General features: G+C 51.8%; 3 protein-coding genes across 9 annotated transcripts in view; 1 reads left to right on the top strand and 2 right to left on the bottom strand.

Moving 5' to 3' along the window:
• The window catches only part of TSC2 (TSC complex subunit 2), a 36620-nt gene extending 21730 nt beyond the window's left edge, over nt 1–14890 (bottom strand). For 2 of the 5 annotated variants that reach the window (XM_090024724.1, XM_090024725.1), the window contains exons 1-19: nt 14613–14890; nt 14285–14371; nt 13039–13149; nt 12177–12321; nt 11383–11500; nt 10064–10112; nt 9497–9622; nt 9152–9225; nt 8608–8734; nt 7484–7627; nt 6748–6885; nt 6140–6243; nt 5261–5342; nt 4434–4589; nt 3952–4068; nt 2782–2904; nt 2383–2489; nt 1704–1857; nt 485–607 (exon numbers count right to left, since the gene is read on the bottom strand). In XM_090024724.1, coding sequence (XP_089880850.1) covers nt 485–607; nt 1704–1857; nt 2383–2489; nt 2782–2904; nt 3952–4068; nt 4434–4589; nt 5261–5342; nt 6140–6243; nt 6748–6885; nt 7484–7627; nt 8608–8734; nt 9152–9225; nt 9497–9622; nt 10064–10112; nt 11383–11500; nt 12177–12321; nt 13039–13149; nt 14285–14371; nt 14613–14750 — 2223 coding nt within the window. In that variant the 5' untranslated portion in view covers nt 14751–14890. The other 3 variants (XM_090024726.1, XM_090024727.1, XM_090024728.1) reach the window with 2 other exon arrangements.
• A 24-nt stretch (nt 14891–14914) lies between these two features.
• NTHL1 (nth like DNA glycosylase 1) lies at nt 14915–25100 on the top strand. Of its 3 annotated transcripts, XR_016438793.1 has the most exons (9): nt 14915–15032; nt 15231–15454; nt 17153–17323; nt 17879–18038; nt 19775–19880; nt 20737–21135; nt 22081–22189; nt 22459–22525; nt 22947–25100. XR_016438793.1 is itself a non-coding variant. In XM_090024730.1 (6 exons), exons 1-6 carry the CDS (start codon nt 14984–14986, stop codon nt 20858–20860), a joined length of 834 nt encoding a protein of 277 aa, XP_089880856.1. In that variant the 5' UTR covers nt 14915–14983; the 3' UTR covers nt 20861–21149. The 3 variants fall into 3 exon arrangements, 1 of the variants encoding a protein (XP_089880856.1); XR_016438794.1 differs by lacking the exon at nt 22459–22525; XM_090024730.1 differs by lacking the exons at nt 22081–22189; nt 22459–22525; nt 22947–25100 and having other exon boundaries at nt 20737–21149.
• The window catches only part of NHERF2 (NHERF family PDZ scaffold protein 2), a 74534-nt gene continuing 70082 nt past the window's right edge, over nt 22613–27064 (bottom strand). The window contains exon 7 of the mRNA XM_090024729.1: nt 22613–25389. Within this exon, the coding sequence (XP_089880855.1) occupies nt 25231–25389 (159 nt within the window). The 3' untranslated portion in view covers nt 22613–25230. The remainder of the gene's footprint in view (nt 25390–27064) is intronic.

Here is a 27064-nt window from a genome sequence, read left to right as displayed (position 1 = left end):
TAACAATAAGCCTTTGAGTTACAGCCCTTGGCCAGCTCTACATGGCTTTTGGCATGTTCGTCAAGGCTCCATTTTGTGTTTGGGAGCTTATCTTAATCCATCATGTAAGCTCACAGATCTGCACTCACAAAGAACCCGCATAACCTCAACCTAATAGCATCAAGCACACCTTGAACACCCCGCCAGACATTGATGCCATGTGTCCTTAAGGAGTGCAGGCTCCTTAAGTGAACTCACACTCCCAAAATACCATCCATTTCATGAGTGCTCTTTAGCCACGCTACATGGGCAGTTAAACACCCCCAGGCATTATTATCTTGCTTGAAGGTATCATCACACCTAACCAAAAGAGCTGCTCTACAGGAATGGGGTTGAAGGGCTGACAAGGGAAGAGAAGGGGTAGATCAATAGTGGGTTTACTAATGAAACCTCAAGGGAAACATTTCTATGGAAGTCAAAGTGCTGACATGCCGCAGGTCATTACCATGGAGCAGAGCGCAGAGGCCAGCTGATCAATGTTGCAAGGAGAGGTTAAAAATAGCACTTTATAGCGGAGGGACTCGGGCAGCTTGTTGAGAACCAGCTTCAGCACCTTCCAGTCTGTCTCCTGGGAAGAGAGAAGTGGTGAAAGTACAGACCTGCTTTGAATGGCTTAGTTAAATTTGACAGCAAAAGTTCATTAAGCTTCAAATAATGATTCATGGCTTATTGGCATGAATGCTGGTCTCTCCACAGCTGTTCAGTAGCAAAGATGCCACGCATGTCTCATGCAGGGGCTCCTGGTAGGGTTTCACCCAACTCCAGCCCACATCAAAGTTATAACATTGACACCCTGATGCCCAAGGTCCCTATGACATCAAGCAGAGAAAAAAAGGGCAGGCAGGGCACCTACACCTTGTGCCCCATGTACCTGAATAAATACAATTCCAGCTAGAATATGCCCTCAAAAGATACCTATGGCCACGGCTAACAGCAATAAGTCACTGATCCTTGGATCCAGGAGCACAGAAATTAAATAATGGAATAACGTATTCTCTCCCAAACACAACTGTTCTCCAAAAACCAGACACAAGGAAAAGTTTTGCCTTTTGCTATTTATAAACATACAAACAAAAGATATTTTTCCCCTCCTTTCCTAAGAAACAAAACTTCAGTACAAGCCCAGCTGATTTCAGAACGGTTAAACTTGTGCTCCCTCTGGTGGCAATGGAAGCTCAGAAGAAATATTTAGATGGTTGGGCCTAAAGTCACTTAATCACATCCTTTTAAGAAGAAATAAACTGTACCAGTGCATGGACTAGCAATGAATGATGGTTAAGACTACCATCTCTTAAGAAGAGAGTCATACCTTAAGTCTTTTCAAAGGATCCTATCAGGATATGCAAGATTTTTTTTTAAAGTCCTCTTGAGTACACAGCATATACTGTGATCTTTAGGACTAAACTTCAGCCCTTGCAAGTATCTGAGCGAAGACTGTTTCTATTGTTCCTTAGTGGAATTAATTGGTCATTATTTTTCACAGTCATACATGTGAGCGTTGGGGACATAAAGGGAAAGAGCTGAATCTTGCAGCACACTCCAGCCTTGACACACATCCCTGAGCCCCTGAGTTTTAAACCCATTACTGATATCACAGACTCCCCAGCCAACTCTCATTTCACGCTGGTTACACAACTGGATTGCAAAGCAAGTGCATAACCTACTTGCTTCAAACACTGCAGGAGGACTCCAAAGAGCAGTGAATATGGCAAATGGCCCACACGAATGGTGGCGTTCTGCGTTGACACACTGGGACTTCCTGAAGGAGGGGAGAGAGTCCCAGCTGGTTTTTTATCAGAGGTCCTCTTCTCTGGCTCTCTACAATGCAGGAAGACAAAGCAGGTATGACTTTATTCAAATTAAACCAAAACCAGAACAGCTAGTAAGCTACAATGCAGGAATGGCACAGAAAAAAGGGGCTCGCTTCAGCATCTCTACAAAAGCTACTTCAACTTCTGCAAAGGAGTTACAGAGAAAACGTCAAATGAGGAAGTACAATTAACAAGCACATAGATTTCTACAGGCTTTCAAACCCAATCCTGGTGGGAAGCCAGACCTTCATCTCCTGCTGGGAAACGGGGAGCAACACATTTTGAAAAATTTTGAAAAAAGGCAGCATAAACCCTGAGGCTTTGGTACAATAAACCCTGAAGTCCAGAGTTCTCCAAGCAGGACTGGTTTGCATGTGGATCCGTCAAAGCTGTCCCTCAAACTGCAGCTAAGACAACAGGTTTGCCATAATTTGGAAGATTCAGAAGAATGTGAGAAAGACCCTGGCCGATTGGTAGAAGCACATGGGAATGTCGGGAGGTTTCAAGTATCACCAGGCACTGGGAAACGTACACTAAGTTACAAAGGCAGTAGGGGCTAAACCTCACGGCTCCATCCTTGTTGGAAAGGCCCAGGCGGTGGAGGGAGTCAGCCCGGAGCATCAGCAGGAAGTCAAACACCTGCAAGAGAGAACATGCCCTTGTTGTGCTCTGAGAGGCCCCACGTCCCAGCCGCCTGAATAGCATTCTGTTCTCGGGTGCTATAGAGGGGAGACAAACTCAAGTCTGCAGGGGCCTTCCACTCCCGGCCGCAGTGCAATCAACCCTCTGCCCAGTGCAATTGGTTCCACTGTCCACTGCAGCTTGTATTTCTACAGAGATGCTGCATCCTACCGGCTCCTCCCCTCCCCACCACCACTACCACTGAACTGCCACTGCCCACTTCCATCTGAATCTTAGGTGAAAGTCATACCTGCAGTCGGATACTGCTGGCAACAGGAAGGCTGTACATGCATTTATAATGGAGCTGGATGTGGCTGATCAGCATCTCGTACACACGGGTGGCATGGCTGGCAGGCAGGCTGTACAGCTTAGTCTGTAGGAGGACAGAACAGAGAACAGTGGGTTTAACAGGAGAGCTGCACATTTGGTCACAGGCGACTGGCAGCTGCTCAGGAACCCCTGTGTAAGAAGCCTTTGGAGCTGGCACAAAAAAGAACAGGTTGTTCTGCACAAGCCCCCTCCTTCCTGCAGGCTCCTGAGAAAATAAGCTGCAAAGGGAGCAAGGAGCAGATGAGTCAGGACGGTTAGTCCTCCACAGGGCCCCAAGGAGTAAGTGTTACTGCCTGTGTCTCAGAGTCCTGAAGATTAGATGCAAAACCCCAAACCTAGCAACCTGCACACTCAAGGAGGGAGGACAGCTCAAACGTTTCACAAGAGCTTCTGAGCAAGCAAAGTTCACTTAGTAAAAGTGTCATTTAACCAATGGGCCTTGGAAATGAGGTGGGCTGAGACCACTGCACTGAGATCCTGAAGGGCCAAAGCACAGGCACTGCTCTGGTGAAATTTCCATCATCTTAGCAAAAGCCCTGTGAAAGCAGAGCTCTGGGTGAAGTGTCACTTAGACCTTCAACACTGGAGCCTGCAAGTGAGAGAGGAACAGTGGAAAAAACCCTGATCAGACCCAGTTCACTCCCTTTCAGCAACCACTCTCTGCCACTGTGCAACACAGGAGACTGGACAAATGGACTTATGGTCAGACCCAGGAAATGGCAGCTATGCTCACTATGCAGAGGGCCAAAACTTTTCATGCTGCAATTTTTTATTTAATTTAGCCTGAACCAAGGGTTTGAAACCGAAGACTCAGATTTGTTTGTGACTGAGATGCCAACAAATTCTGAGAATCCAGCTCTGGCTCCTCTTGATCTACAGTTTACAACAGGCCGCCTAAACACTCACAGTTATGACGTGCTGGCACTGAACAGAGAGGTAATACCCAATGCAGCACCAACAAGCCAGGCTGTGAGCTCATCCAAATGTGAGCTGGAACGCTGTCCCCTCTTTGTTTAGATTAAGAAGCAGACAAGCCACCATGTAAGCAAACCCCTAGGGAAGGCATTTCCAAAGCTTCACACGCGTTTACCTGGAGAATGATGAGAAGGCCTAGAACTGCCGTCTTCACATCCTCCAGAGAAGCAGAATAGGACAGCAAGTCTCTCCCCTCCAGCTCGGCCGGGGACGACAGAGAATGTGCAGCCACCTTTAAAAGCAGAGACTTTTTAAAAGCCACGTCAGCCATGGTGGGAGAAATGCAGACAAACACTTACCCTCAATTCCATGTCAGCAGAACAGGAAGAGTCCAGACAAACAGTCCCTACTGAAAGCTAAGAATGATAAACTGGTGGGAGCTAATAAAGTCCTCTTCTGCTCTTCACTGCAGCCCTGGTTTCTGCCTAAATCCAAGAATCCTCTCCTTTCCCTGTGTGACCACGGAGATGACGGACTGCATTCACTGTTTAGCCTCCTCAAACCCCAGCATGGGGTTTGTAAGAGCCACCATACAGCAAAGCCACCATATACCACAGCCACCATATATGCATCACTTCTGAGGAAGCGAGGCCTCACCTTTTCTATGATGTCAAGCAAGCTATTAAAGTGATGTGTATTGCAGCCCTCGGCAAGGTCCACCAACAGCTGGGTGGCCAGTTTTCGGACTTTGTGGTCTTTATCCTCTGGAATGTGTGCCAGCTGAGAGATCACTACAGCATTAATTAGCTCCTCCTGCAATAGGACAGACCTCAGTGAGCTGGGAAGCATTCTGCTGCATGACATTAATTCCCGAGTTAAACACATTCACAGTCAAAAGAAGTGTGCTATTCTGCCACCTCTATATTCTTCACCTGCTTTTTATTTGGTCTCCTGACGTCTTCTCCCCTCAGTCCACCTGAGTGTCTTTCCAAGCCATTTCCCCAAACATTTAGACTACTGTTAAACTTGGGACACAGTGTATAGGTCATTATTAATTGACCAAGGCTTTGCAGGTCAACTGCAACAGGCCCTGTTCATAGGGGATTCCTAGGCCGTGTTTTTTTAGCAAGGCAAGAAACAAGAGGCAACAACATGTTTTAATGGGTAACGGAGGAAAATCTGAGCAGCACATCTCCCAATTCCCTGCTACCAGCACATGAGGTGTCCACTCCAAGGTCATGAGCAACCTAAGTACAGCTTCCCAGACTCGCTCTCACAGGAGCCACCACCGTAGACTGCACTTAGTACTGAGTGAAGTTACTACTTTGCAGCATCCAAGATTTTCAGTACAATTCTGCTTCTTCTTCAGCACAGAAGTGACTATGCCTGAAAACCAGCCCCAACTTAGCTTAAGCAAGGTCTTTCCACCACCCACTCCAGATCTTAAATCCAAGCATTGGAGCTAATTACCAATAAATACAAACCTCATAGAACTGTCTGTTAATGCTCAGGACAAAAGACAAGACATCCAGAACTTTAATACGAACCACACTGCGACTCTCATTCCTAAAAGGAAAAAACACAGTCAGTCAATGTGGATGAGAAGTTTGAGTGGGGAAAGTGAAAAAGATGGCAATGAACTCTTTGTGAGTCAGAGTAACTACAATTAAAGAGACTGTACACAACTATGGAGAACAGCCTGTGTACGAAGCACCCAACCAAGACAGAATTGGTAAGAAAAAAACAGGAGGCCGTTTAACAAGACAAGAGATCATATTGTAATGTATCTTCACCTTCAAAACTGAAGAGTCAGCCAGGAACCACGTGTGACAACAGAAGAGATGTTCTGAACCACAAATTTAAACCACATATACAGGCACAAGGAAGAGTGAATCTTCATCCTGATTTTAAAAAGGAGCCAGATGCTCTTTTTTCACTATGGGCTGGGATCATTTTATAATTCAGAAGCATCATTTGGGCATGGCCATTATGGCATCCCATGCTACTTCATATAGTCTAATCAGATGCATCAGTGAGCTTTAAGAGATAGGGCTGCAGTCCTGACACTAGGCAGGAGTGACCTAGAAGAAGGACAGGCTGGACTGAATTATCAAGAGGTGAAGTACTCAACAGAGACCCTCAGTTTTGCTGCAGGACAACTGAAGCCTCTGTTGGAAGCTTTTGCTTGGCTGATTACATAAAATGCTCTCAAATCCTCTGTGGCGACATTACCGCTGTATGTAAGCAGCCATGAAGAACTTCAGCGCTTCAGGAACTGGAGCTGCTTTCATATGGGGCAATGGTAAAGCTGGCCATGAACACATCTGAAGAGACCATTTCTTTTTAAAGCCGCACTCTCCTACCTGAAGAACCTCTCCATTAACAGCTGCAGGTTGTGGATCCAGCCATCTTTGGCAGGGTAAATGGACTGAGCTCTGTAGGTTATTAAGTTTAGTACAGAAGATTCCTTGCAAAGAAATAATGAGAATGTTTCGGTGCTTAAGCAAACTGAGTACACACCTTTCCCCCTTCTCCTCCCACCAAGAAAAGGCCTCAGATATCAGTTTTATGGTCAGCAGCTAACATAACTCCTGCCTTTGACTGCGCAAGATTCTCTCTCATCTCAGGTGTGTACGACAGGGGAAGGGTGGCCTCGAGGGAAATAAGACCAGACTCTGGAAGTTCAGGTTAAATTCCTAGCTTTGGTACAGACCTCCTGTGTGTCCTGCAGTGAAATCACACATACTGTGAGACAAATCCCAGTAAGATGACAAACTACGAGTCCTCTCCATCTTGTCTATCTAGACTGTGGGCTCTTTTCAGACCAGCATGATACCAAAACCAAGACACTCCCTACCAAAAAGGGACCCAGATACTGACTGGGGCTCCCAGGCACTATTGGAATACAGGTAATGAAAGCTAAAAAAGCACAGCAGACTGCATTGCCCAGCAAAGGCAGAAAAGCTCTTACTGGTCTCTGATCAGCACATCTCTCCACCAGTTCAAAGAACCTCTCCTCAGACCCATGGAAGTCATTCTGGTCACACAGCTCTTCTACTGTTGTCAACAGGTCATGTACAATGGACTTCAGATCTGGACTCTCCAGACTCTGAAACACAGAAAAAGCCACTCTGAACAGTTTCTATCTTCTTACAACACGTCACGATTTAATTAAAAGAGAATACAGGCTAAGTAGTACTAGGATCAGAAGTTAAACTAGGAGCACTCAGCCCCTTTGCCTTCTCCACTCTAAGGCCAGCACTGACTGCAGGGTGCCCGAGACATACGGGAAGACTACCATCAGAATGACACACTATCCCACCCAGAAACACAAGTACACAACAATGTTAAAAAATGGTGGCAACGGTCGATCCTCCTGGATCATGGTGTATGCACAAAGGCCATCCAGACCTTTGATGCATATGCCTGGGCAGAAATTTTTGGAGGAGTGGAGGCTGCCCAGACCTGCCATCCTCCCTTTAGACCACTGAGACAGTCTGGTCTTTGGATTCTGAGTCCAGATGTTTGGTACCTCCATGGCTGTAGTTGTATAAGTGCCTGGGAATGCGAACCCAGGTCGCCTGTGTGGTAGGCAAGGATTCTGCCACTGAGCCACAAGGGACTCCGTTAAAAAATAAAGACCATTTAAAAACCACTTACAAGACCTCTTATAACCAAGATGTAATAAGACTTGGCTTACTACCTACCTGAAGCTGCTGTAGTAATCGCTCAATGATATCCAGAAGAATATCCCAGGTGACTGCCTGAAGCTCCTTCCCATACTTCTTGATTAATCTGGTTATGGACAGGACTATCTCATAAGACACAACTGCATTGGAACAAGTCATGGCCTGGAAGACAAGTCCCTTAGGTTAACCAGGTGACAATAGCTACCTGTAGCCTTCCTAAACTGAAGACAAACAGCTCACGAAGGAGTTCATAGTATCATAGTGCTTAGGGTCAGAAGGGACCTAAATGCATCATCAGGTCCAGCCCCCTGCCCCAGGCAGGAATGGGGGCTGGGGTCATATCACCCCAGCCAAACATCTGTCCAGCCTCCCCTTGAAGATGAAGGGTGGTGCAATAAATGAAACCAAAGAAATGAAATACAAATACATAACATGGCAGCCTTTGCAAAGTCAAGCATAATGCATATGCTTGCTGGGTATTATCAACCCGCCCCCATCCCCAAAACACAACACATTCACTCAGCCTTGTGCCCTTCCCAAATACACAGAAGCCCTAGAATCTGGCAGAGTCCTCACAGTTTAATGTCATGCCTAAAACTTAGCAAATGCCCTGGCAGAGGGGGCAGGTACTGTACATCCTTCAAAACCAACACCCTCTGGTCACGCAAAAGCTTCCTCTGAAATCCTAGTTTCCATTGTGCTGAACAAGCCGACCAGCAGGCTCACCAGCCTGAATCCCCCAGCAAGGGCATGTCTAGTTAACACTGAATTTAAAATACATGGCACTAATAAAACAGACTTCAGGTTGACTCTGCCCCCTGCCTTGTGTTTGTATAGTATAGATGGGGTGTACCTGGGACCAGGTAAAGCAGGTGAGCAGTCTAAAACATCAGCTATGTTAGAGCTTTATAAAATGCTTCAGTAAAACATTTCCAAATGGAAGGTATGAACTGTCTCCAGTCGCAGTTTCCCTAGGCTCCATCTATCTGTTGCTTCTTGTCTTATATATAGACAGAAAGGTCTTCAGGGCACAGACTCTCCTTGTGCCCTGGGTCTACAGAGACCTGAGGATCCGGGTCCCTGGCTGGAACTTTTGGACACAGCTGCAATATGAAGAAAGCAAGACTCTGCCAAATACCAACCTTGAGAAACGAAGGCAGCACCGATGTTGGGGAATTCTTGAGAGAATGCAATCTGTGCGCACCCCACAGTGCCATCCCCACAAAGAACACGGCTCCTCTCAGCAGGGCTGCATCAGCCATGTAAGTTCTATGACAGGGACAGAAGGGAAGGCAACATTTTCTTTGGTAGCATTAAAGCTGCACGGTTTACCATGAGCGTCCCCAGCTTAGGAGGGACATGCCTTGCCATGCACGGCAAAAACCAAACAATACGCAGCATTTCTAAAATGGGCACCTTTAGAAACATATTACAAACACTAGGTCTAACAACCCAGCCTGGAACTCATATTCTCATATTCTGCTATTGTAGCTACCACAAGGTTAAACAAGTTACCTGGAAATCACAAAGCCAGTCAATAGCACGGCTGGAAAAGAACCCAGGAGTTCTGAGGTTTCTAAATGTCCCGAAGCATGCAAAATGCTGGGCCTACATCCATTTACTTCCAAGGAAGCAATACCATGCAGTCTTTCCCCTAGCAGTACTAAAAGGCAGGACAGTCCTTACCTGTCCTCCATGATCCGGCACATGTTGTATATGGCACTGTGCCCCAAGTGGGTCCCCAAGAGGTTGCGCATGAGCTACAAAGCAAATAGCAGAGGGTTTTCAGCAGCTCATTACACAGCTCCCATGTTGACTCAGTAGAGGCTGGTTACTCACAAAGTTTGGTTTATTAAAGGCAGTGCTTTTCATTAGTAAAGCAGTGCATCCTTCCATTCTAGTTATTATGAGCGTAACCAGAGTCTTGAGACTTTGCACACTCCAATACCTACAGCAGTTTTACTTTAAAGGGCCCAAACCATACAGCCTACAAGCATTCACTCCAAGAGAGAGTCCACAGAGGGCTCTGACCTTCCAGCATGGCTCAGACAGCTCCTTGACGTTGATGGTGCGGCACAGGGTGATGATGAACACAGGAAGGCTCTCCGAAGGCAGACAGTTATAGCAAACCACGGCATCCAGAACCTGCAGGGAAACCTTTGGGGAGGTGAAACAAAGCAGTTATTTACTTCTCCCCTGATAGGGCTCCTTGGCACAAAGTGCTGAACTCTGTCCTGATTTACACCCAGGAAGTCCCCCAGAGGTCAGCAGGGATATACAAGGCAGCCCTGATCAGGAGCCGGTGCAAGATGCACCAAGTCTTATGAGAACAGGTGAGGGTTTCCCTTATTAAGATCATGCTGCTGTTCTTGTTCTCCCACTTTTGAGAACAAATGATTCATCCTTTCTGGACTATATGGTGCTTTACACTGCCAAGATGCTTTACACGTATAACTAACTCTCCCAAGACTGTAGAATTTACCCCATTCTACAGTGACAACATTGGAATAAAAGATTGGTAAAGACATTTGGCCTCATCTCTAATGGATACAGTTCCACAGAATGCAAAAAATATTAGAATGCGCTCCCATTACTGACCTCTATGTCATCTGATGACGATGTGCGAAGGCACAACAGGCAGATCATGCTGTTGGAAGGGAAAACATGGCTAAATGAAACATTTTGTGGGTAAAAGAGTAATAAAAATATGGTAAAAATGTAACATAATTAAATGAATGTATATCTCCCCTGTTGCTTTCCTTTCTGGAGTATGCCTTGCACAACCAGATCTTTTCTGAACAAGACGCTTGCAACCGCATGTAACACACATGGGACTACCAGTAATGTATTAAGCTGAGTAGCACACAGAGAGTACAGTCAAATCCATAGCCTGACCAACACAAACTGGGGCCAACAGTAGGTAATTTAACCTCGATTTATAGGTCAGGGTTATAAGAACTGGCATACTACACCATCTTGACATTCAAGGTCTCAGGATCAGCTTCACTCAAGTGCCAACAACCAAGTGGTTGGCAGTGGCCCACAAAGCAAAGTTCTGCTCTTAAAACCCTTGATAAACATGGCTTTCTGGGATTCTCTATTTGCATTAGCTGATTCTATGCTAAACCCGGGTAATTTGCCCTTCTTCCCTGCACCCTTGCTTTTGTAGTCTGGAGGGTAAGAAGGGTCGAAGCATCACTGTGCAGTAAAAGCTATCCATGGAAGTAGAGCTCTTGCTGTCCCATCTTCAACACAATTGGTGGTATCATCACCTCCAGAATTTGGCTCTATAATCAGAACCTAGTTAATGACCAGGCTGACAGCACATATGCTAGAAAAATAATCTTGCTTCTTCCCCTCTGGCTCTTCAGAGCCAAGAGCAGCCAAAGAATGTGTCTGCCAGAAGAGAGAGAGATGACAAATGAGTATGATGTGAAAGGCAACAGCTCCCTATCTCTGGAGCGAGCTATTTTTAGTGCCTTTTCTGACCGCTGACAAACTTACGTTACTTAGAGCAGTGGTCTCCAAAGTAGGGTGCGCACACTCCAGGGGGTGCACAAGACGATCCATTGGGGTGTGGGAAGAAAATATTAGAACTTTTATTTAGATTTATATAAATATACATACACTGGGGGGGTGTGCTCAAAAATTTTTTAGTGATAGGGGTGCACGATCAAAAAACTTTGGAGACCACTGCCTTAGAGGACTATATATACAGGGCCAAGTCGCCAACAATTACAGCATTTGCAAAAACAAGCTGGGATATCAGCCTCCCACGCAGCAAGTGCTTGGTTATGACACCCAGCTTCCCAAGTGTTTATGGATCTGGAGGACTGCTGAAGATTGAGCTCACTGAATGTATCCACAACCGCTGCAAGATAATAATAGTAGCAAGGGGTGGCAAGAGCTAAACTTACTGCACCATCTCAGCAACATAATCATCCAGGTAGCAGCTGTTGAACTTCACCAAGTTCACTAGGACTAGGAGGAACTCAGAAGACAAACTGACTTCCATCCACTGCAACACAAACTTAGCTGGAGGAGAAAGAGGTTGGGTTGTTACTACGTGGTTTTAATCCAGGGCTGTTGTGAACTCCCTCCTCCCTCCTATCACTGATAGGAATCCTGTTCCTTGATGCATTTACATCTAAACAAACTCCTTCCTAAATACCTCAATGAAGGCAGGTCAAGCAGCTCAGTGCTCTGCTACACTCCTCTTAGCAGCTGTATACAATTTGACAGCAACTGAAAACTCCCCACATACGAACAAAAATATGAACAGGCATTAATTTAAATTAGGACAGCTCTCCAAACTCACATGTGCAAAACAGCCATGGACCTTCTCTATAAAAATCAATCATTGCAACAGCCTCAGACAACGAATGCCCCCAAACCTTCCCCAGCCCTGTAAAATTCTACACTTAAAAGCCCATATCAAAGGCAGCATGGACAACACATGTCCCCAGCAGCTGGGTAGCATGAGCGTGGTGGCAGTAAGTGGGGGAGCTCCAGCAGACACTGCTGGTGCTGTTGGTGTCAGGGGGCCAGCAAGCGCTGACCGGGGGTAGCTGCATGCACCCAAGTGCACCCTCTACGGGTCACCACTGAAAGGCAGGTAGCTTTTTTTAAGAGGCAAATCCAGCCTCATCAAGCTACTTGCAACAGGCTCTTCCAACATTAAAATTTCAGGTGCTTGACGAATGCAACTCACCCAACTCCTCCTCCAGGTAAGTGATGTACCTTCCATTATCTGTGAGGGCCTTGAACACTTCAAGCCGCTCATGCAGGTCTTCATTAGAAGGATAATCCTTAATTACCCTAAAGAAATGTGCTCGAAGGATCCCTAATCGCTCGCCCTTAAAGGAAAAGGGTTCAGTGTTAGACACACAGCCGCTGAACTCATGCCTTTTACACCGCAGCGAGGAAGCAGCCTGAAGATTCGGCACACGTGAAAATCCCCCTCCTTTTCCCCTAGGCTGTACTAGAGCCTGCTGAGTCTCTCTTCATGGGTAGCTGTCAACAGCCGGTTCCTTTTAGGCCCCTGCAGCAGAGATCTACCAACTGGCACTCCTAGGCCCCGATGTTTTGTCTGCTATCTGGTAGGCCCAGGGCCCTGGGCTGGCAGAGTGGTCCCAAGAAACATACTATAAATAACAGTGCTCTGTGGCATACTGCTAAAACTCAAGGATTCATAATGTGGCCAAATGGGAAAAAAACAACAGAACACAATATCCCAGGTATAACATCTAACTACATGTTTGGCCTAACCAAAATAGCACAGGGAGCTGCAAGTCAGACTCCTGGTACATCGAGGGCATGTCCAGATAAAGATTAGAGGATGCCAGGCACATTAAACTTGAATTTACCCCCAAATTGTTGCTCTCTTTCCTTAACACAGAATCCATCCAAGATGAAAACAGAACAGAAGCAAAGCTCAGAGCCAGGAGGTGAAAATAAGACCCAAGCACACTGAGCGGCTGTCCCTTCCTGTTCGCTGTGCTGGACTGAGAGAACAAGCAAATGGCAGAAGGTCGCCAACGCTCTTCTCGCTCACTAAAAGGAGGCAGCTTTACCTGTCCTTGAACAATGGCCTTCAACAGATGGAGCACAGCGTGTCTGGCTTCTACAGGCCGCTCTGGCTGCAGCATATCAGCGACCACTTTCCACACGGCTTCCACGGCATGCTGCAGGTGAAGGCAGAAAGCATGGCTGTTTCAGAGACCATTAGGCATGACAGTCAGGATGGTTCCTGCTCTCCCCCCTCATCAGCAAGTCACCCTTTAAGCAGTGCAACTTACAGTAGGGAAAATAATGTCAAGGTGCCATTCACCCCTACCTCCCCTGTAGGGAGAGGGAGATTGAAGCAACACCAGATACTTTGAAGGCTGGTTTACCCCGAGCCTGCACCAAGATGCACAGTGGCTTCACATGCATCCTTGGCATTTCAGCGCAACTCTGAGAGGGCATGAACGTCCCCTAAACAAAATCAGAATGGGACACTTGGTCTGGATTAAGGATGTACACACGGGAGCCTGCACCCCAGTAAGAACTATAAATAATTAAAAATCAGTTTGTGGTGACTTTTACTTGCAGAGCAGATCCAGAACTAAGCAAGCACTACAGAAAGGATATGGACAACTTGGAGAGAGTCCAGCACATGGCAATGAAAATGGTTTGGGGGGGGGCACTACATGACTTGTGAGGAGAGGCTGAGGGAACCGGGCTGATTTAGTCTGGAGAAGAGAAGAGAAGACCAAGGAGGATTGAATAGCAGTCTCCTTCTCCCTGCAGGGGGGCTGCAAAAAGGACGGAGCTGGACTGGTCTCAGTGGGGGCAGATGACAAGACAAGGCGCAATGGGCTCAAGCTGCAGCAAGGGAAGTTGAGGTTGGATATTAGAAAACCTTTACTGTTAGGAGGGTGGTGAAGTACTGGACCAGGTTACCCCGGAGGTGGTAGAGTCTCCATCCTTGTTTTTTAAGGCCCAGCTCAACGAGGTCTTGGCTGGGATGATGTGGCTGGGGCTGGTCCTGCTTGGAGCAGGGGGCTGCACTAGATGTGACCTCCTGAGCTCCCTTCCCACCCCAATTATCTCCGACTGTGTGACGACCATCTCCCCCCAGGACAGCAACACCCTCCGGCGCTTTGTTTTCCCTCGCTTCACAAAGTCTTCCCGCAGCTCCCACCCCGCTCAACTCCTGTTTCCCTGTCTACATCAGATGGCTCCAGGACTGCACAAGCTTCCTGCACTGCAAAAGCTGCCACCAGCTCCTCTGGACCGGCCATCCGCCCGCCCCTGCCAGCTGTGCTGCAGCCGCACCTCTTCGAACTTCTTGGTTTTGGCCACTTCGCAGATCTGCCCGATGGCTCGGATGCGGTTGTTCAGCCCACACTCCATGCTCAGCTCCTGCAAGGGGAGGGAGAAGCACCTCGTTGGCCCCGGCCCCGCAGTGCCTCGCCCTCGGCCTGCGGCCGGCCCAGAGCGCAGCGAGACACGTTTAGGGCTCCGGCGCAAAAATCGCAACGAATCAAGCCCCGGCTCTTGGCGAGGGGGGACGCCAGGGGTCGTGAGGGGAGGCCGGGAAGCCAAGCCCAGGACGGGGCTCCGGGGTCCCGCCTGCCCTGCCCGCCGCGCCGCGCCGCCGGACCTTGAGGATCTCGGCGGTGACGATGAACTCGGTCTGCTTGCCCTCCGCCGACTTGGAGCTGGGCCGCGCCGGTCCCAGGCCCAGCAGCAGCTTGAACTTCTCCTTCAGCCCCGCGTCCTTGCCCTGCGGCTTCGCCATCGCGCCGCCGGGGCCGGCCGCCGGGCGCGCACGCAGAAGTGGGACACCCCCCCCACACACGGTTGTGTAGACGCACAAGATGCGCCCCCACGGTCGTCTACACACGCACGAGACGCACTCACCAGCCCGCCCCCACCCCCGCCCGCCGGAAGTCGGCGCCACGGCCGCTTCCGGGTGGGCGCGTGACGTGCCGCCGCGCGGCATGCTGAGGGCTGTAGTCCCGGGGCGCCGCCATGAGCGCGGCCGCGTCGGGGGGGCGTCGGGTCACCCGGCAGCTGAGCGGTATCGGCGGGGGTTGTAGCGGGCGCACTAGGGGTCTGGGGGGCATTTGGGGTCAGGGCAATAGGGATATGGAGGGCACTTGGGGCCTGGGTGATTTGGGGTCTGAGGGAGCAGTAGGGCTATGGGGTCACTTGGGGTCTCAGATGCGGGGGCCGTGGGAGCATGGCCAGGACTGACCCCCTTCTCGGCGCCCTGCAGCCCGTCGGGCCCTCGGCGCGGCCCCGGCCCCGGCGCCGGCGCGGCGCGGCAGGGCGAGGAAGCCGGTGGCCATCGCCTACGAGGCCGAGGCCCGCGGGCCGGCGTGGGAGCCGCGGGACTGGAGGCAGCAGCTGGCGCACATCCGGGCCATGCGCCGCGCCAGGGATGCGCCCGTGGACCGGCTGGGGGCCGAGCAGTGCTTTGACCGCAGCGCCCCCCCGGAGGTAACGCCAGCCTGCGGCTCCCCGCGGCGGGCCCGAGAGCCGCCCGGCGAAGCGCTTGCGTTGCGGGGTCTGGCTCCTGGGTTGAGGAAAACTATGCCCTTGAATTCAAGCGGATCGTGCGTTGATACGTCATAAGCTGAGCCAGTTTAGTAAGCTTCGACATCTCTTACAGCTTTAAAAACCCATCCTCACTTGGGATACTGGTAGGTTGCCAGGGTAAGAAATCAGGTAAGGCGCAGAGTTGAGGAATCGCCCTGGCCGTCCTCCCCTCTGGACCCAGCTGCGACGGCTGGGCCAGGTTTTCCTTCTCTCCTGGGCTCGACTGGGAGCTCGCGCCAGGTTTCTCAGGGAAGGTGAGGCGCAAGGGGACGTAACGTCCATCTGCGCCTTGAGGACTGCAGCCCACGTCTCCGGCTGGCAGCTCTGCTCTGGGGTCGTGGGAACCGCAAGGCACGGGTAGGAAACAGCTCTGTCCCCTGGGGACTAGGCTCATTCCTCCCAAGGCAACGAGCCCTGGCCCCCGCACCGCACAGCAGCACCTGCCATTTGCTGCTTGTGAAGGGCCTGGGAGCTGGGCTTGTAGCCTGAGCCCTGTGGCTGGTGAGGCTCGCACCTGGTTCCTCGTGTCAGGAGGAACATTTTTGCTCTGCCAAAAAACAGGAAGTAAAGGGGCTCTGCGGCATGGCATCGCACCATGGCTGACAGGGAAAGGCTTCCAGCTCGGGGCTGGTGCAAGTTCAGGACTCGGCCAGCACGCGCACTGGGCACGTGCTGGATGACTGGTATCTGAGCTGGGAGAAACATTCACTTCCGCGAACTGCTCCGTCTGGAGGCGGCTGACGGTGAACTTCTCCTCCATGCCCTGGTTGATTTTAATTCCTTGGAGAGGAGCTTTCAAAGGAGTAGAAGGGAGTGAGGCCTCAAACCCAGCCAGAGCCCAGGGGCATTTTCAAAATCAGTTTTGAAACAAAAAACTGCTGGGAGTCACAGAATTGTGCAGAAGCTGAGCCAGGAGGGACCTGCAGAGGCCATCCAGTCTGACCTGCTGCCGGAGGCAGGATCAGCCCTATCCAAACCCTCCCATCCAAATTCATTGTCCAACCTCTTAGTAAAACTACACGGTCTACCCTGACACAGTACAGGACCTCACACCCAAACCCGCCCTGGGTAAGGCAGGGGGACCGTGGCAGCCAATGTCTTGCTGTGTACATTGTAAAAATATGCTTGAGAGGTCCAAGGAAGAGGGCTATGCCCCCACTGAGAAGAAGGCAAACCTCCCCAGTCTCCTAGCCGATGGACCCTGGGCTTATAAATCATGTCTGCTCTTCTGAAAAAATCACCTGCAGTTTTGGGGGATCCTTTGGAAATCCCCATGGGGTCTTCTGCCGTGGAGCTGGCTAGAAGGCCAAGTTCTCTGGAGGAGGATGCTAGTGCATCATCGTAGCAGCTACTTCTTGCTCCTCTGTTGACAGCGAGGATCCAAGGTGAACCTGTGACAATGGGTGGGACGCAGAGTTTGGAGCCCTTCTGTTGTGATCTGCTCCCAAATAACGGCAGCTGTACAGCACAGCACGGGTCCCTGTTGTGTGTGTGTGAAGAAACGTGTTATGATAGCGCCCGGCCCCAGCGCCTTCAGGGTGTGGCTGTGGCAAGCCTGAGAGGTCTCTAACCCTGCCTCTGCCCTGCCCTGCTCCCCAGGTGAGGCGCTACCAGGTTCTGCTGTCACTGATGCTCTCCAGCCAGACCAAGGATGAGGTGACCTCGGCAGCCATGCTGCGCCTGAGGGAGCATGGACTCACGGTGGACAACATTTTGCAGACGGATGATGCGGCTCTTGGGCGGCTCATTTACCCCGTGGGCTTCTGGAGGGTGAGTGCCAGGCCCCGGAGTTGGCCACAGGTCTGCGTGAGCGTTGAGCAGTGCCCCTACCTGGGATCCAGGCTGTTGGAGCTGTCTGGAGGACTGGGGGCACAAGTCCCTCGCTCCCCTTCCTTCCCGGGTACTGCCCTTTGCAACCACAGCCCATCACACTCACGGTCTTCCTGCCTTGCAACTGTTTTCCCTGCCGTGGACTCTTTCTCCTTTGCCTTTGCAGCTGCTCTCCAGGTTGCAGGATGCAGGCAGGCCTGTCATTTCCCCATTGTGTCTTCCTGAGGAAGTCCAGCCCCATCCATGCAGCCTGCCCCTGGCTTTGCAGTCTGTGTGTGGGATGAAGCTGCATTTGCTGGCAGCATCCTGGACATGCAGAGACTGGGGCTGGGTGTACTGCAGCTTTGTGCCTCCTGGGATACATCGAGGGCATCTTTCTTTCCCTGCAAGCCCTTTATCCCTCCAAACTAAGTCAGTGCTTCTCCAGTCCATGGTTTGCTCCTGCATTGGCTGTGTGGGAGCTCAGTTTCCCTGTGCTGTGCTTTGGTTTCCCAGAACAAGGTGAAGTACATCAAGCAGACGACCGCGATCCTGAAGGAGCAGTACGGGAGCGATATCCCCAGGACAGTCAAGGAGCTGGTGAAGCTGCCAGGTGTGGGGCCCAAGATGGCCCACTTGGCCATGAACATCGCCTGGAACGACATATCTGGGATAGGTATGTGTCAAGCTCTGCCATTGGCCGCCATCTTCCTTTTTTGACTTGCCTGATCTAGTTCCTTTGCAAGGTGGGAAGACTCAGAGCCTGGGGAAGTGTAGAAAATCAAAGAATCATAGAAATTCAGGTAGGAAGGGACCTCAGGAGGTCACATCTAGTCCAACCCCCTGCTCAAACCAGGGAAGTTCCTGGGTTCCCCAGTGACTTCTCCCACTTCCATTTAACTCTCTGCCAAATCAGCCCTGTTCCAGTCTCCTGGGTGCACTGATAGCCATGAAGGCTGAGTAGGGAATTTCAGTCAAGGACATGCCTCCATGCAGCTCCCCTGACAAAAGAGGTACGGGACCACCAGTGTGAGGGGTTTGCTGGTTTAAGCCACCCACCCCTTTAGAAGCTGCTTGCCCTCACTGAGGCAGGCACAGATGGGGCAGCTGTTCATTGAAACAGCTCCACTGCTGGGCAGGTTTTGTTCACTTGCACCCGAGGTTGGATTTGTAGGAGTTTTCTGGCTGCTGGGGGGGGGTGGGGGAGGCCTCACCCAACAGTAGCATGTAGCAATTAAGCAATCTTAAGTGATTAATGACAGTGGAGCCCCACCCAGCACTGCCATCCACTGCCTTGGGTGTCTTGATGTGGCAGGCGTTTCATCCCCGACTCGCACGGGGCCGGCTAAAGCGGCAGGGCTCAGTTCTGCCCGCGGTCGGGGACTCGGTTCTGCCTGGGGTCTGGGCTGGCGCTGGACCCTAGGAGCTGAGAATTCAGGTGCTCCTGGATTTGGACTTGCAGGCAGGTGGCGCTGAGAGACCAGGCTGTCCATTGGTCTGGGCCTGAGCACCAGGTACTCTTGAAGGTCTCTAGGGCGAGATCCATATTCCAAGTACATTTGCTGCTTAATCAGAGAGGCTCGTGGGGACACCAGCAGAGCACCCTCCTGGTGAGCAACTCAGCTAAGGAAGCTGGGAGGGAAAATTCAATCCCCAGGTCAGCACGTTCTTTTTCCGTAATGAGGTTTATCCATCTTGGCTGCTCTTCACTCCATCCCTTGCTGCCTGGAACTCAGCTCCCCAGCTCTCTCCTCTCACAAAAGTGATCCTCTGCCTGGCACGTGGTTGAGGCTGGATCTGCTCCGGTTCCAGCCGCGTTTGGTGCCCGAAAGCTTGTCTGATCTCTGCCTGCTCCATAGCTGGGCTGATAAAAGACAAGGCCAGCAGGTCCTGCTCCCTGCAGGTCACTCCGAGCCTGGCAGTCCAGCTGGGGACACTCAGCTGCCCGCCGTCCAGGGGGAGCTCACCCAGAACAGAGCAGGCCACTGGGACAGGCGATGAGGCTGCGCTCTTCCTGTTTACAGCCCTTTCCTGGGCTGGGTTCAGTCAGCCGGGGGAGCCCGGCTTATCGCCGCCGATCTAACAATAACACGCCACGAGTTCAGAGCTCTTCATCTGGGCTTCTCGCAGCACTTTGTGCGCCGTCAGCAGGCATCATGGCCTCTAAGCAGCCAGTGTCACCAGAGCACTTTCCAGCTTGGGTCACGATTTGCCCAGAGTTGGCTGAGGTTTGAGTGAGTGGCAATGGGCAGGGGAGGATGACTGGTCTGCCTGGGGGCTTGGCTTTTGCTTCTGCCTCTGGGCAGGTTTCCCCAAGCCAGTTGCTGCCCCAGCCCTACCAGGAGACCCTTCCCCTGACACCCCTGCCAGGCTGAGTGTGCCCCTGTCTGATTCTGGCCTCTCCACCCCCAGGTGTGGACACCCACGTGCACCGGATTGCCAACCGGCTGAAGTGGGTGAAGAAGGAAACCAGAACCCCTGAGGAGACCCGTGTGGCACTGGAGGACTGGCTGCCCAGGTGAGGAGCCTGCCGCCAGCGGGATGTGGGCTACCTTCCCATGGCAGAAATCCAGGCCCCCCACCCCTGTCAGGAGCCCTTGGACTTGGCTTGTCACCCTCCCAGGAGACCACTGCCAGCTTCTGCCTGCCAGGAAGCATCTTCCATTACTTACCACAGCTCACAAGGAGACAGAGCTGCCCCAGGGCATTGGCTGTGAGCTCAGGCCCGGTCCTGCCTTTCTGGTCATGGAGCCAGCCATGCCCAAGGCTGAGGCCGCAGGGCATCTCTCCTCTCATGGCAGCAGTTCTTTAAGTTGCGTGGATGTTTTGCAGCTGTCCGAAGCATCAGCCTGGGGCTTGGTCACTGCAGGCTGTCTTAATGCAGTTCCGGCCCCTCGTGCTCCTTGGGGCCTTGTGCCCCCGCCACGGCCTGGCTCTGCTGGTTTCAGGGCCACTGGGTAGGGATGAACTTGGGCCTGCCTTTTAAAAGCCATGCGGGAGCTTCCCTGCACATCATGCTGAGCAGATGTGCACTAGTAATTACAGAGTCCCATGGGGCACATCCACCCATGCCCTAGCCTGCAGGGGCCTGCGAGCCAGTGCAGTGCCATGGAAATGGGTGGGCGAGTGCCAGGGGGAGCACAGCTGAGTCATGCCAGGGTGGTCAAGCAGAGCCTGCCTGTCCCGGCCCGTGGTGAGCCTTGTGCATGCTGTAGGCCGCGCCCGAAACTGCTTTTGCCCAGGGAAAGCCTCCGCAGCCAGGGCCAAGGGACAGGGAGTGGAGAGTGTGGTGGCAAAGGTCCCCGTCAGACCCGGGTTGGCTGCTCTGCAGTGCTGCACGAGCCCTCAACACCCTCTCCCGTCTCCTTCTGCAGGGACCTCTGGAGCGAGATCAACTGGCTTCTGGTTGGCTTTGGCCAGCAGACCTGCCTGCCCGTGGGCCCACGCTGTGCAGACTGCCTCAACCAGGCCCTTTGCCCTGCGGCTAAGAGGTGCTGAGGGCATGGCCCAGAACCACAGAGCTGCTCCAGGCCTGTCCGGCAACTGCAGTCCGAGCCCAGGGGGAACATGACAGGTGTTACAAGGGCTCTGCTGAGACTCTTGGAAGCATCGCCCTTGGCTTCTGCTTCCTGCTCGTAAAAGGGAGCCAGGCCTCTGAGTCAGCGCTGCAAGCACCTTCCCCCTGTGGGGACACATCTAACAGACGTAGGGGAGGGATGGTGGGACCTGTTGGGATCAGTGTTGCATGGCAGCACATGTTTAATATAATAAAGGTAATTTTTGTTACGCTGGGGCCTTGCTGGCATCCCTGCTGCCTGGGGCATGGGGTAGGGATGGGGGTAGTGAGCATGGGGCCTCAGCCAAGGACAGAGGGCAGAGCCACTGACAGCAGAGAGGAGAGGGAAGGATAGATATCACGCAGCCAGCAAGCAATTCTTGCAGCTTAGCTGGGGGATGTTGCATTTCCAGGAGCACAAAAGGCTGCTGGAGAGCAGCCAGGCAGACCTGGCATTTTTTTGCTGCTGTTGGAGAACAAGTGGAGCAGAGCACTGTGGCAGTGCAGAGAACCACTGGGTCATCCAGCTCAGCATTGCCAGCACCATCCTCAGCTGCACACACCCTCGCAGGGGCAGCTGTTTTCATAGATAACAGGGGCAGGCTGGGAGCACTGCAGGCAGAGCTGCTGTTCACGTGGGCTCCTTTCAGCCCAGGGCCCTGCGTTACGTGCTTCCCTGACTTGACCTCTGATATCCGTGGCACTGCAGGAAAGGCAGCAGCCCCCTCTGCCTGGCCCTCTGCTTGCCATGGAGGGGTGGTCTGCACACAAGGCCATTGAAATCATCACTGAAACCCATGGCTTCACAGCTACAATGTTCACTAAACTGGTTGTGCTGATAAACTGGTTCGAACAGCCCTCTGAGAGGGAGTGCGATGGGGAAGTTTGTTACCGAAACACGTGACTGTTCCAACCAAATGCTGCCCTGTGCACGAGCCAGCTCAACGGCCACCCTGAAATGTAAAGCCGTGGTGTCCAACTCGTATAGATCTGGACAGGTTGCAACTTCCCCGCTGCACAAGGGTCACCCTGCAGGTCCCAGCCTGTAGTGCTCAGCCTGCACTGCAGACCCATAGGTGGGGAGCTGCAGGCTTGTGCGTTAGGGTCTGCATTAATGCAAGTGGGTGGAGGAGAGAAATCCCACCTTGTGCCTCTGTTTCAGGAAAGCCTGAAATGTTCTGCTGTTCCCCGTGCCATCAGCCACTAAGGTCTCTAGCTACTCTGAAGACTGTATGGAAGATCTAACACCAGAAACCCCGGGCAAGTGCAAGGTGAGGCTTTGGAGAGTCAGAGTTTATCCTCCACGTGCTGGAGAAGCGCTGTGTGCTGAAGAGTCAGCACTTCCAGCATTTGCAGAGGTGGGTTCAGACAGGTCCCAGGAAGGATTCCTGAGTCCTGGGGGAATTTCTCCTGCACCAAAACCTGAAGCCCAGACCACACCTGGTGTTCCTGCACACATCCCAGAGAGCAGGGAAGAAAAGCCATCCAGACCAGCATCCACCTCGCAAAACAGCCCACACCAAGGTGTTCCCCTTTGCAGGTCACTGCTCAAAGCTGGGGTATGCCCTGCTCCAGGCTGCTTCTTCTAATGACATTGTCATTGGGAGGTAGGTATCGCTATCGTGATGCTCTGACTCCTTTCTAACCTTCCTTGCAAAGCACAGGCTGCAGTGGAGAGTAGATGGACCATCCCATAAGCTGTACATGGCAAAACAGGGTTTATTATTGACATGAAAGTATACATTATGTTTTTACAATGCAGAAAACAGCCTTATACTTGTACTAATTTTGAAAGTTAAATGTACAGAAACTGATTATTACAGAGCTACAAGATGTCAGAAATAGTGGTAAGTCCTTTAGCCATGAGCAATTTCCACAGAGTAAGCAGAGATCGTTTTAAAATCTTATTGGTACATATGTGCATACCTGATTTTCTTTGATCGTAATCCAAAAAAACCCCCAACCCCATGCTAGTTTCCCCTCAACTACAGTGGTTCAGTCTTATGCGAGAATTAATGGTATTTACAGGTTGTGAGAATCACTTTTGCTTGCTGAGATGTATGCAAGGATGTGTTCGATCGTTTGCCTTGTAAGTGGGGAGATAACGTCCTCAGCAGACCAGGATACGTCTCCAGCTTGGTTGGAAATGCAGGGACTAAAAGCAACCTGCCTATATCACGAGTGCGTGGAGGGATTCTCCGATGACTGACTTGTGAAGGAAGCAAAGGTTTCTCGTAGCCAACACGAAACGCCCACCCCACCTTCGGGTACTTGTGGTAGGTAAATGACACCTCTGTTAGCAGCCAAGCCCTGAACGGGAGACGAGCTCCCCCGGCTGTCCTCACTAGCCTGTTGTCAGACCTATTCGTTTATAGCCAAACACTTGCAGAGTTTTTTTTCCAAAGCTTTGTCTGTGAATCCTCACAAAAACCAAGCCAACCCACTCTCTCAAAAGCCGCTCCGTTCCTCATCTTCAATATGGGAACGGCCACGTGCTCAGCTGAACGCCCTGGCTGGGATTCCCTTCTCCCCCAACCGCCTTGCACTGTGCTGAAAGTAAGTGTTTATAAGGCACCTTTTTAGCTTAGTATTTATGAAATACACACAGACCCTTAACAAGACCCATAGTGCATGAAGTCAAAGGCCACAGATTCATTCAGGGTAGCATGGGGGCAAAATTGAACCATGTGCTTTAGTTCTACGAAGTCCTACGTCCTCGCCCTCTTTCGTCTCTTGCTGGGGAAAGGGGTCGCTTTCTAACCTCTGCCGCGTCCGTCCGGTTCCACTCCGTTCCCCTTGTTAATACTATTTTTGTTACAAAACGTGTCAGCCACAAAGACTGTTTTGTTAAATCTTGGTAAGAAGAAACTGGGATTCATCCAGCTTTTTGTGGTGTGGACCCTTCCCTGGGAAAACTCTATTTCCTTAAAGCCATTAGTAAGTGTTTTAATTCATCTTCCCTTGTACGAAGCCCAGGGTGAGTAGTGAAGAGCTTAAATAGGTTTAATCACAGCGACACGGGCCAGGTTTACAACCCTATCTAGTGGAGAAAGCAGCGTGCTGTGAGCATGGAGCTGATCAAAGCCAAAGCAGCTGCTTGCCACGCTGGCTGTTGCCCGTGGGAGGGATGTCACGTGGTGGGCTCCCCTGCGTGGTCTGATCCCTGCACCTGACCCCAGTGCTGCTCAGGGCCCAGCACCCAGCTGCAGGGAAAGGAGAGGCCTCATCCTGACAGGCTGGAAGTGCAGGTGGAGAAAGATCAGTGGGGGGGGAGGGGGTAAGGTTGGTAATAGCAGACCAAATGTGGCCTGAGGCACGGTGCCCACACCAGCATCTGTGGCGGATGGCTTCTGCAGGGAGCCCCGTCTTCATGAGCATCGTGTCCGTCCCTGGCAGGTTCCTCGCTGACAGCAGAAGCTGCATCATGCTTCTCGAGTCCCCTCAAGTAGCAGCTGGGCACAGAGACCAATGTATGTGCATGGGCCGTCTCTCCACCTTGAGATGAAGGAGGGGGGCAGCTCATCCTCCTCCCCTCCCCGTGCCAGTCATTTCTGCATGTCATTATGCAAATCTGAGCCGTGGGGGCCCTTGGGTGATTTTGTGTTTTTGTTTTCCAGGGTCCAACCAACATCTTCTCCACAGCCAGCCACGTGGATGGGGCCTGGGATGGAAAAGCTTTGCTGAGAAAGGGGCTTTTATTGTATGGGATCAAGCCAGCCCATGGGGAGGGTGGTTCCAGCGTTAACGAGAAACAGATGGGATCGTTTGCAAAAAAAAAGAAAAGAAGCCTTTTCAATGGATAGCAAAGCCAAGGGGAGAGAAATACAGAGCTGCTGACCCCAGTCCCACCCCATGAGCAATGACTTCTGGAGCCCAGGCTGGGGGGCTCAGCCACTCGTCCCCTAACGCTGCAGCACATTTCGATTCCTCCGAGGGAGAATTTGCAAGTCCGAGAGCCCTCGGCAGGGGGCTTTGGAATAAGAGATCTGGCCCAGCTCCATCCGGGATTCTTGGGGGACAGGGGAGCCCTAAAACCAGTAAAACCCTAAAGACCGCAGGCCCAGATGACAAAGGAAGCCCCTCCAGTCCTTCCTCGTTGGTGCCGTGGGGCGCCTGGAGCAATGAAAGGGGCTCTGGTCGCATTCTGTTAGAACCGCTTGTCAATAAAAAGATGTTAAAATCTGCCTTGTAAAAGCAACCCATGGAGAGCGGGGCACAAAGCGACACCAGGGGCAGGGAGCTCGCGTCCGGAGGGTACGTCTGGTGGGGAAGGCAGGGGGTGGGCACGGAAGGGGAGGCGCTGCCACAGGGCTCAGAAGTTGCTGAAAATCTCCCGCTTCTTGTTCCAGTCCATCTGCGGGGCCCTCTTGTTCACCCGCTTGGCGCGTGCCTTCTCCTTGGCCTCTGCCGCTGTCGGGCTCAGGTTCAGCCCGCTCTCTTCGAACGGGTCCTTCTTCTCCGAGTCCCCCTCCTGCAGAAAGACAGCAGACGTGAGACCCTGCCTTGTCACTGCTCCAGGGGCAGCGCCCTCCCGACAGCGAGGGCCGGGGCTGGCATGCATGGCATGGACCAGCCTGAGTGCTGCTAGCACATGTGCGTACGAGCGTGCACGCACATGCGCTTGGCAATGCTCCTGCCGGATGGGCCTGTGGCTGCATGCATCTGCTGCCCTCCAGCCCCGCTCCTTGCAAGCAAAACCCTGCCGGGAGCTAGTGGAAGCAAGCACTCTCAGAGCGGAGAGGCGGCTCCGTCTCCGTGCCACGTTTGCAAGTCCATTAGTCTTTTGGCTGCAGGTTTAATTATTGCATGAAAGAAAAACCCTAAAAGTCACATTGCTGCTCCTGGAGGCAGACAGGCAGGGCTGGATGGTGCATGAGCCCTGCAAGGCACAGCCCCAAGGACCAGCACTGGTCAAGTCAAGGCACTGGGCTGGATCTGCCCTGGTGTCAGAGCGGGCAAGGACCCCAGCCTCTGCTGATGGCCACATGCCCTTACAGCACAAACACTTGCGGGTTGACTGTCTGCGCCTCTTTGCATGCTAAGAACGGCACCTTTCAACCTGTCTAATAAAAGACCTTTCAGGAGAGATCCAAACCTTCCTTTGCCTGTTTGCTGGAGATAAACTGAGTGCCCTGGGCCTGCAGCAACACCTCCCAAGCTTGCGATCTGCATTTCTCTCCTGTGCCCCCGCCCCAGGCCTCCAAGCAAAGCCCCACATTGCAGCCCTCTCCTTTCTGGAGCAGGCACGAGATCCCATGAAATCCCCTGGGAGCCATTCACATGCAGGGCGAAGTGCCGTCTGCTTCCATCCAGGAAGAGCGCGCACACCGACTGCGGATGCTTCCTCAGCCAGACCAAGGGTATTTATACCTAAAAGCTTGCTAGGAAGAATTTTTTCCAACTATTCGGGTTGGTCTAATAAAAAAATATCAGTTTTACCCAAAGAACCTGCTCTGCTCTGCTAGAAATGCATTAGTCTCCTGGAAGAGCTCTGAGGAGACATTTGACTGCAGGCTTCAAATTGCATTACTGCCTTTCCCTCTTCAGGCTGAGCCCCAAGGTTATTTAAGTGGATCTTGGAGTCCACTGAACTGCACTGGCAAAGCAGCGTCACATAGTGCTACTCTGACTCATTTAGTTAGAAGCTGCTTTTAATGGGCCTGCTCTACAGGGAGCTCAATTTAAAGCTTCTGCTTCAGTATTCACATTGGTGTTGAGGAGGGTTGGTAAGAAAACCGCTTCCTGCGGGGAGCTGCAAGGTGATGCCCCAATGCTTGCAAGACCTGCGTATTTCTATCACTACAAAAGCCTGAAGGTCTTTGCTTGCGGGCTGGGTTTGAAGGCCTGGCTCTCCACTGCCTCGCGCAGCCAAGGGCACCGGTGCAAAGGCAGCGAGCGGCAGTAGCTGGTCTGAACAGAAGCACTGCCTGCCTGTGGGTGACGTGAGACCTTCCCCTGCGCCGCCACAGCTCCAGCCACCCCTGTTGGCATCCACCTCTTGGCAACAGGCAGACGTGTCCCAGGCAGGGGCCTGGACGAGGCACCTGAATCCTGGTCATTGTTTTTTGATGCGACTGATGGTGCTGGGTGTACAAATGAGAAGGGCGTGGGTGGTTTTCAGAGGAGAGGGTTTGGCCCCGTCTGAA

This window comes from Crocodylus siamensis, chromosome 12, assembly GCF_052110815.1.
Source record: "Crocodylus siamensis isolate JL-2025a chromosome 12, ASM5211081v1, whole genome shotgun sequence".
In the NCBI taxonomy this organism is placed as follows: domain Eukaryota; kingdom Metazoa; phylum Chordata; order Crocodylia; family Crocodylidae; genus Crocodylus; species Crocodylus siamensis.
Note: the sequence above shows the minus strand (reverse complement) of the source record. Positions and strands in the feature narration are given on the sequence as shown.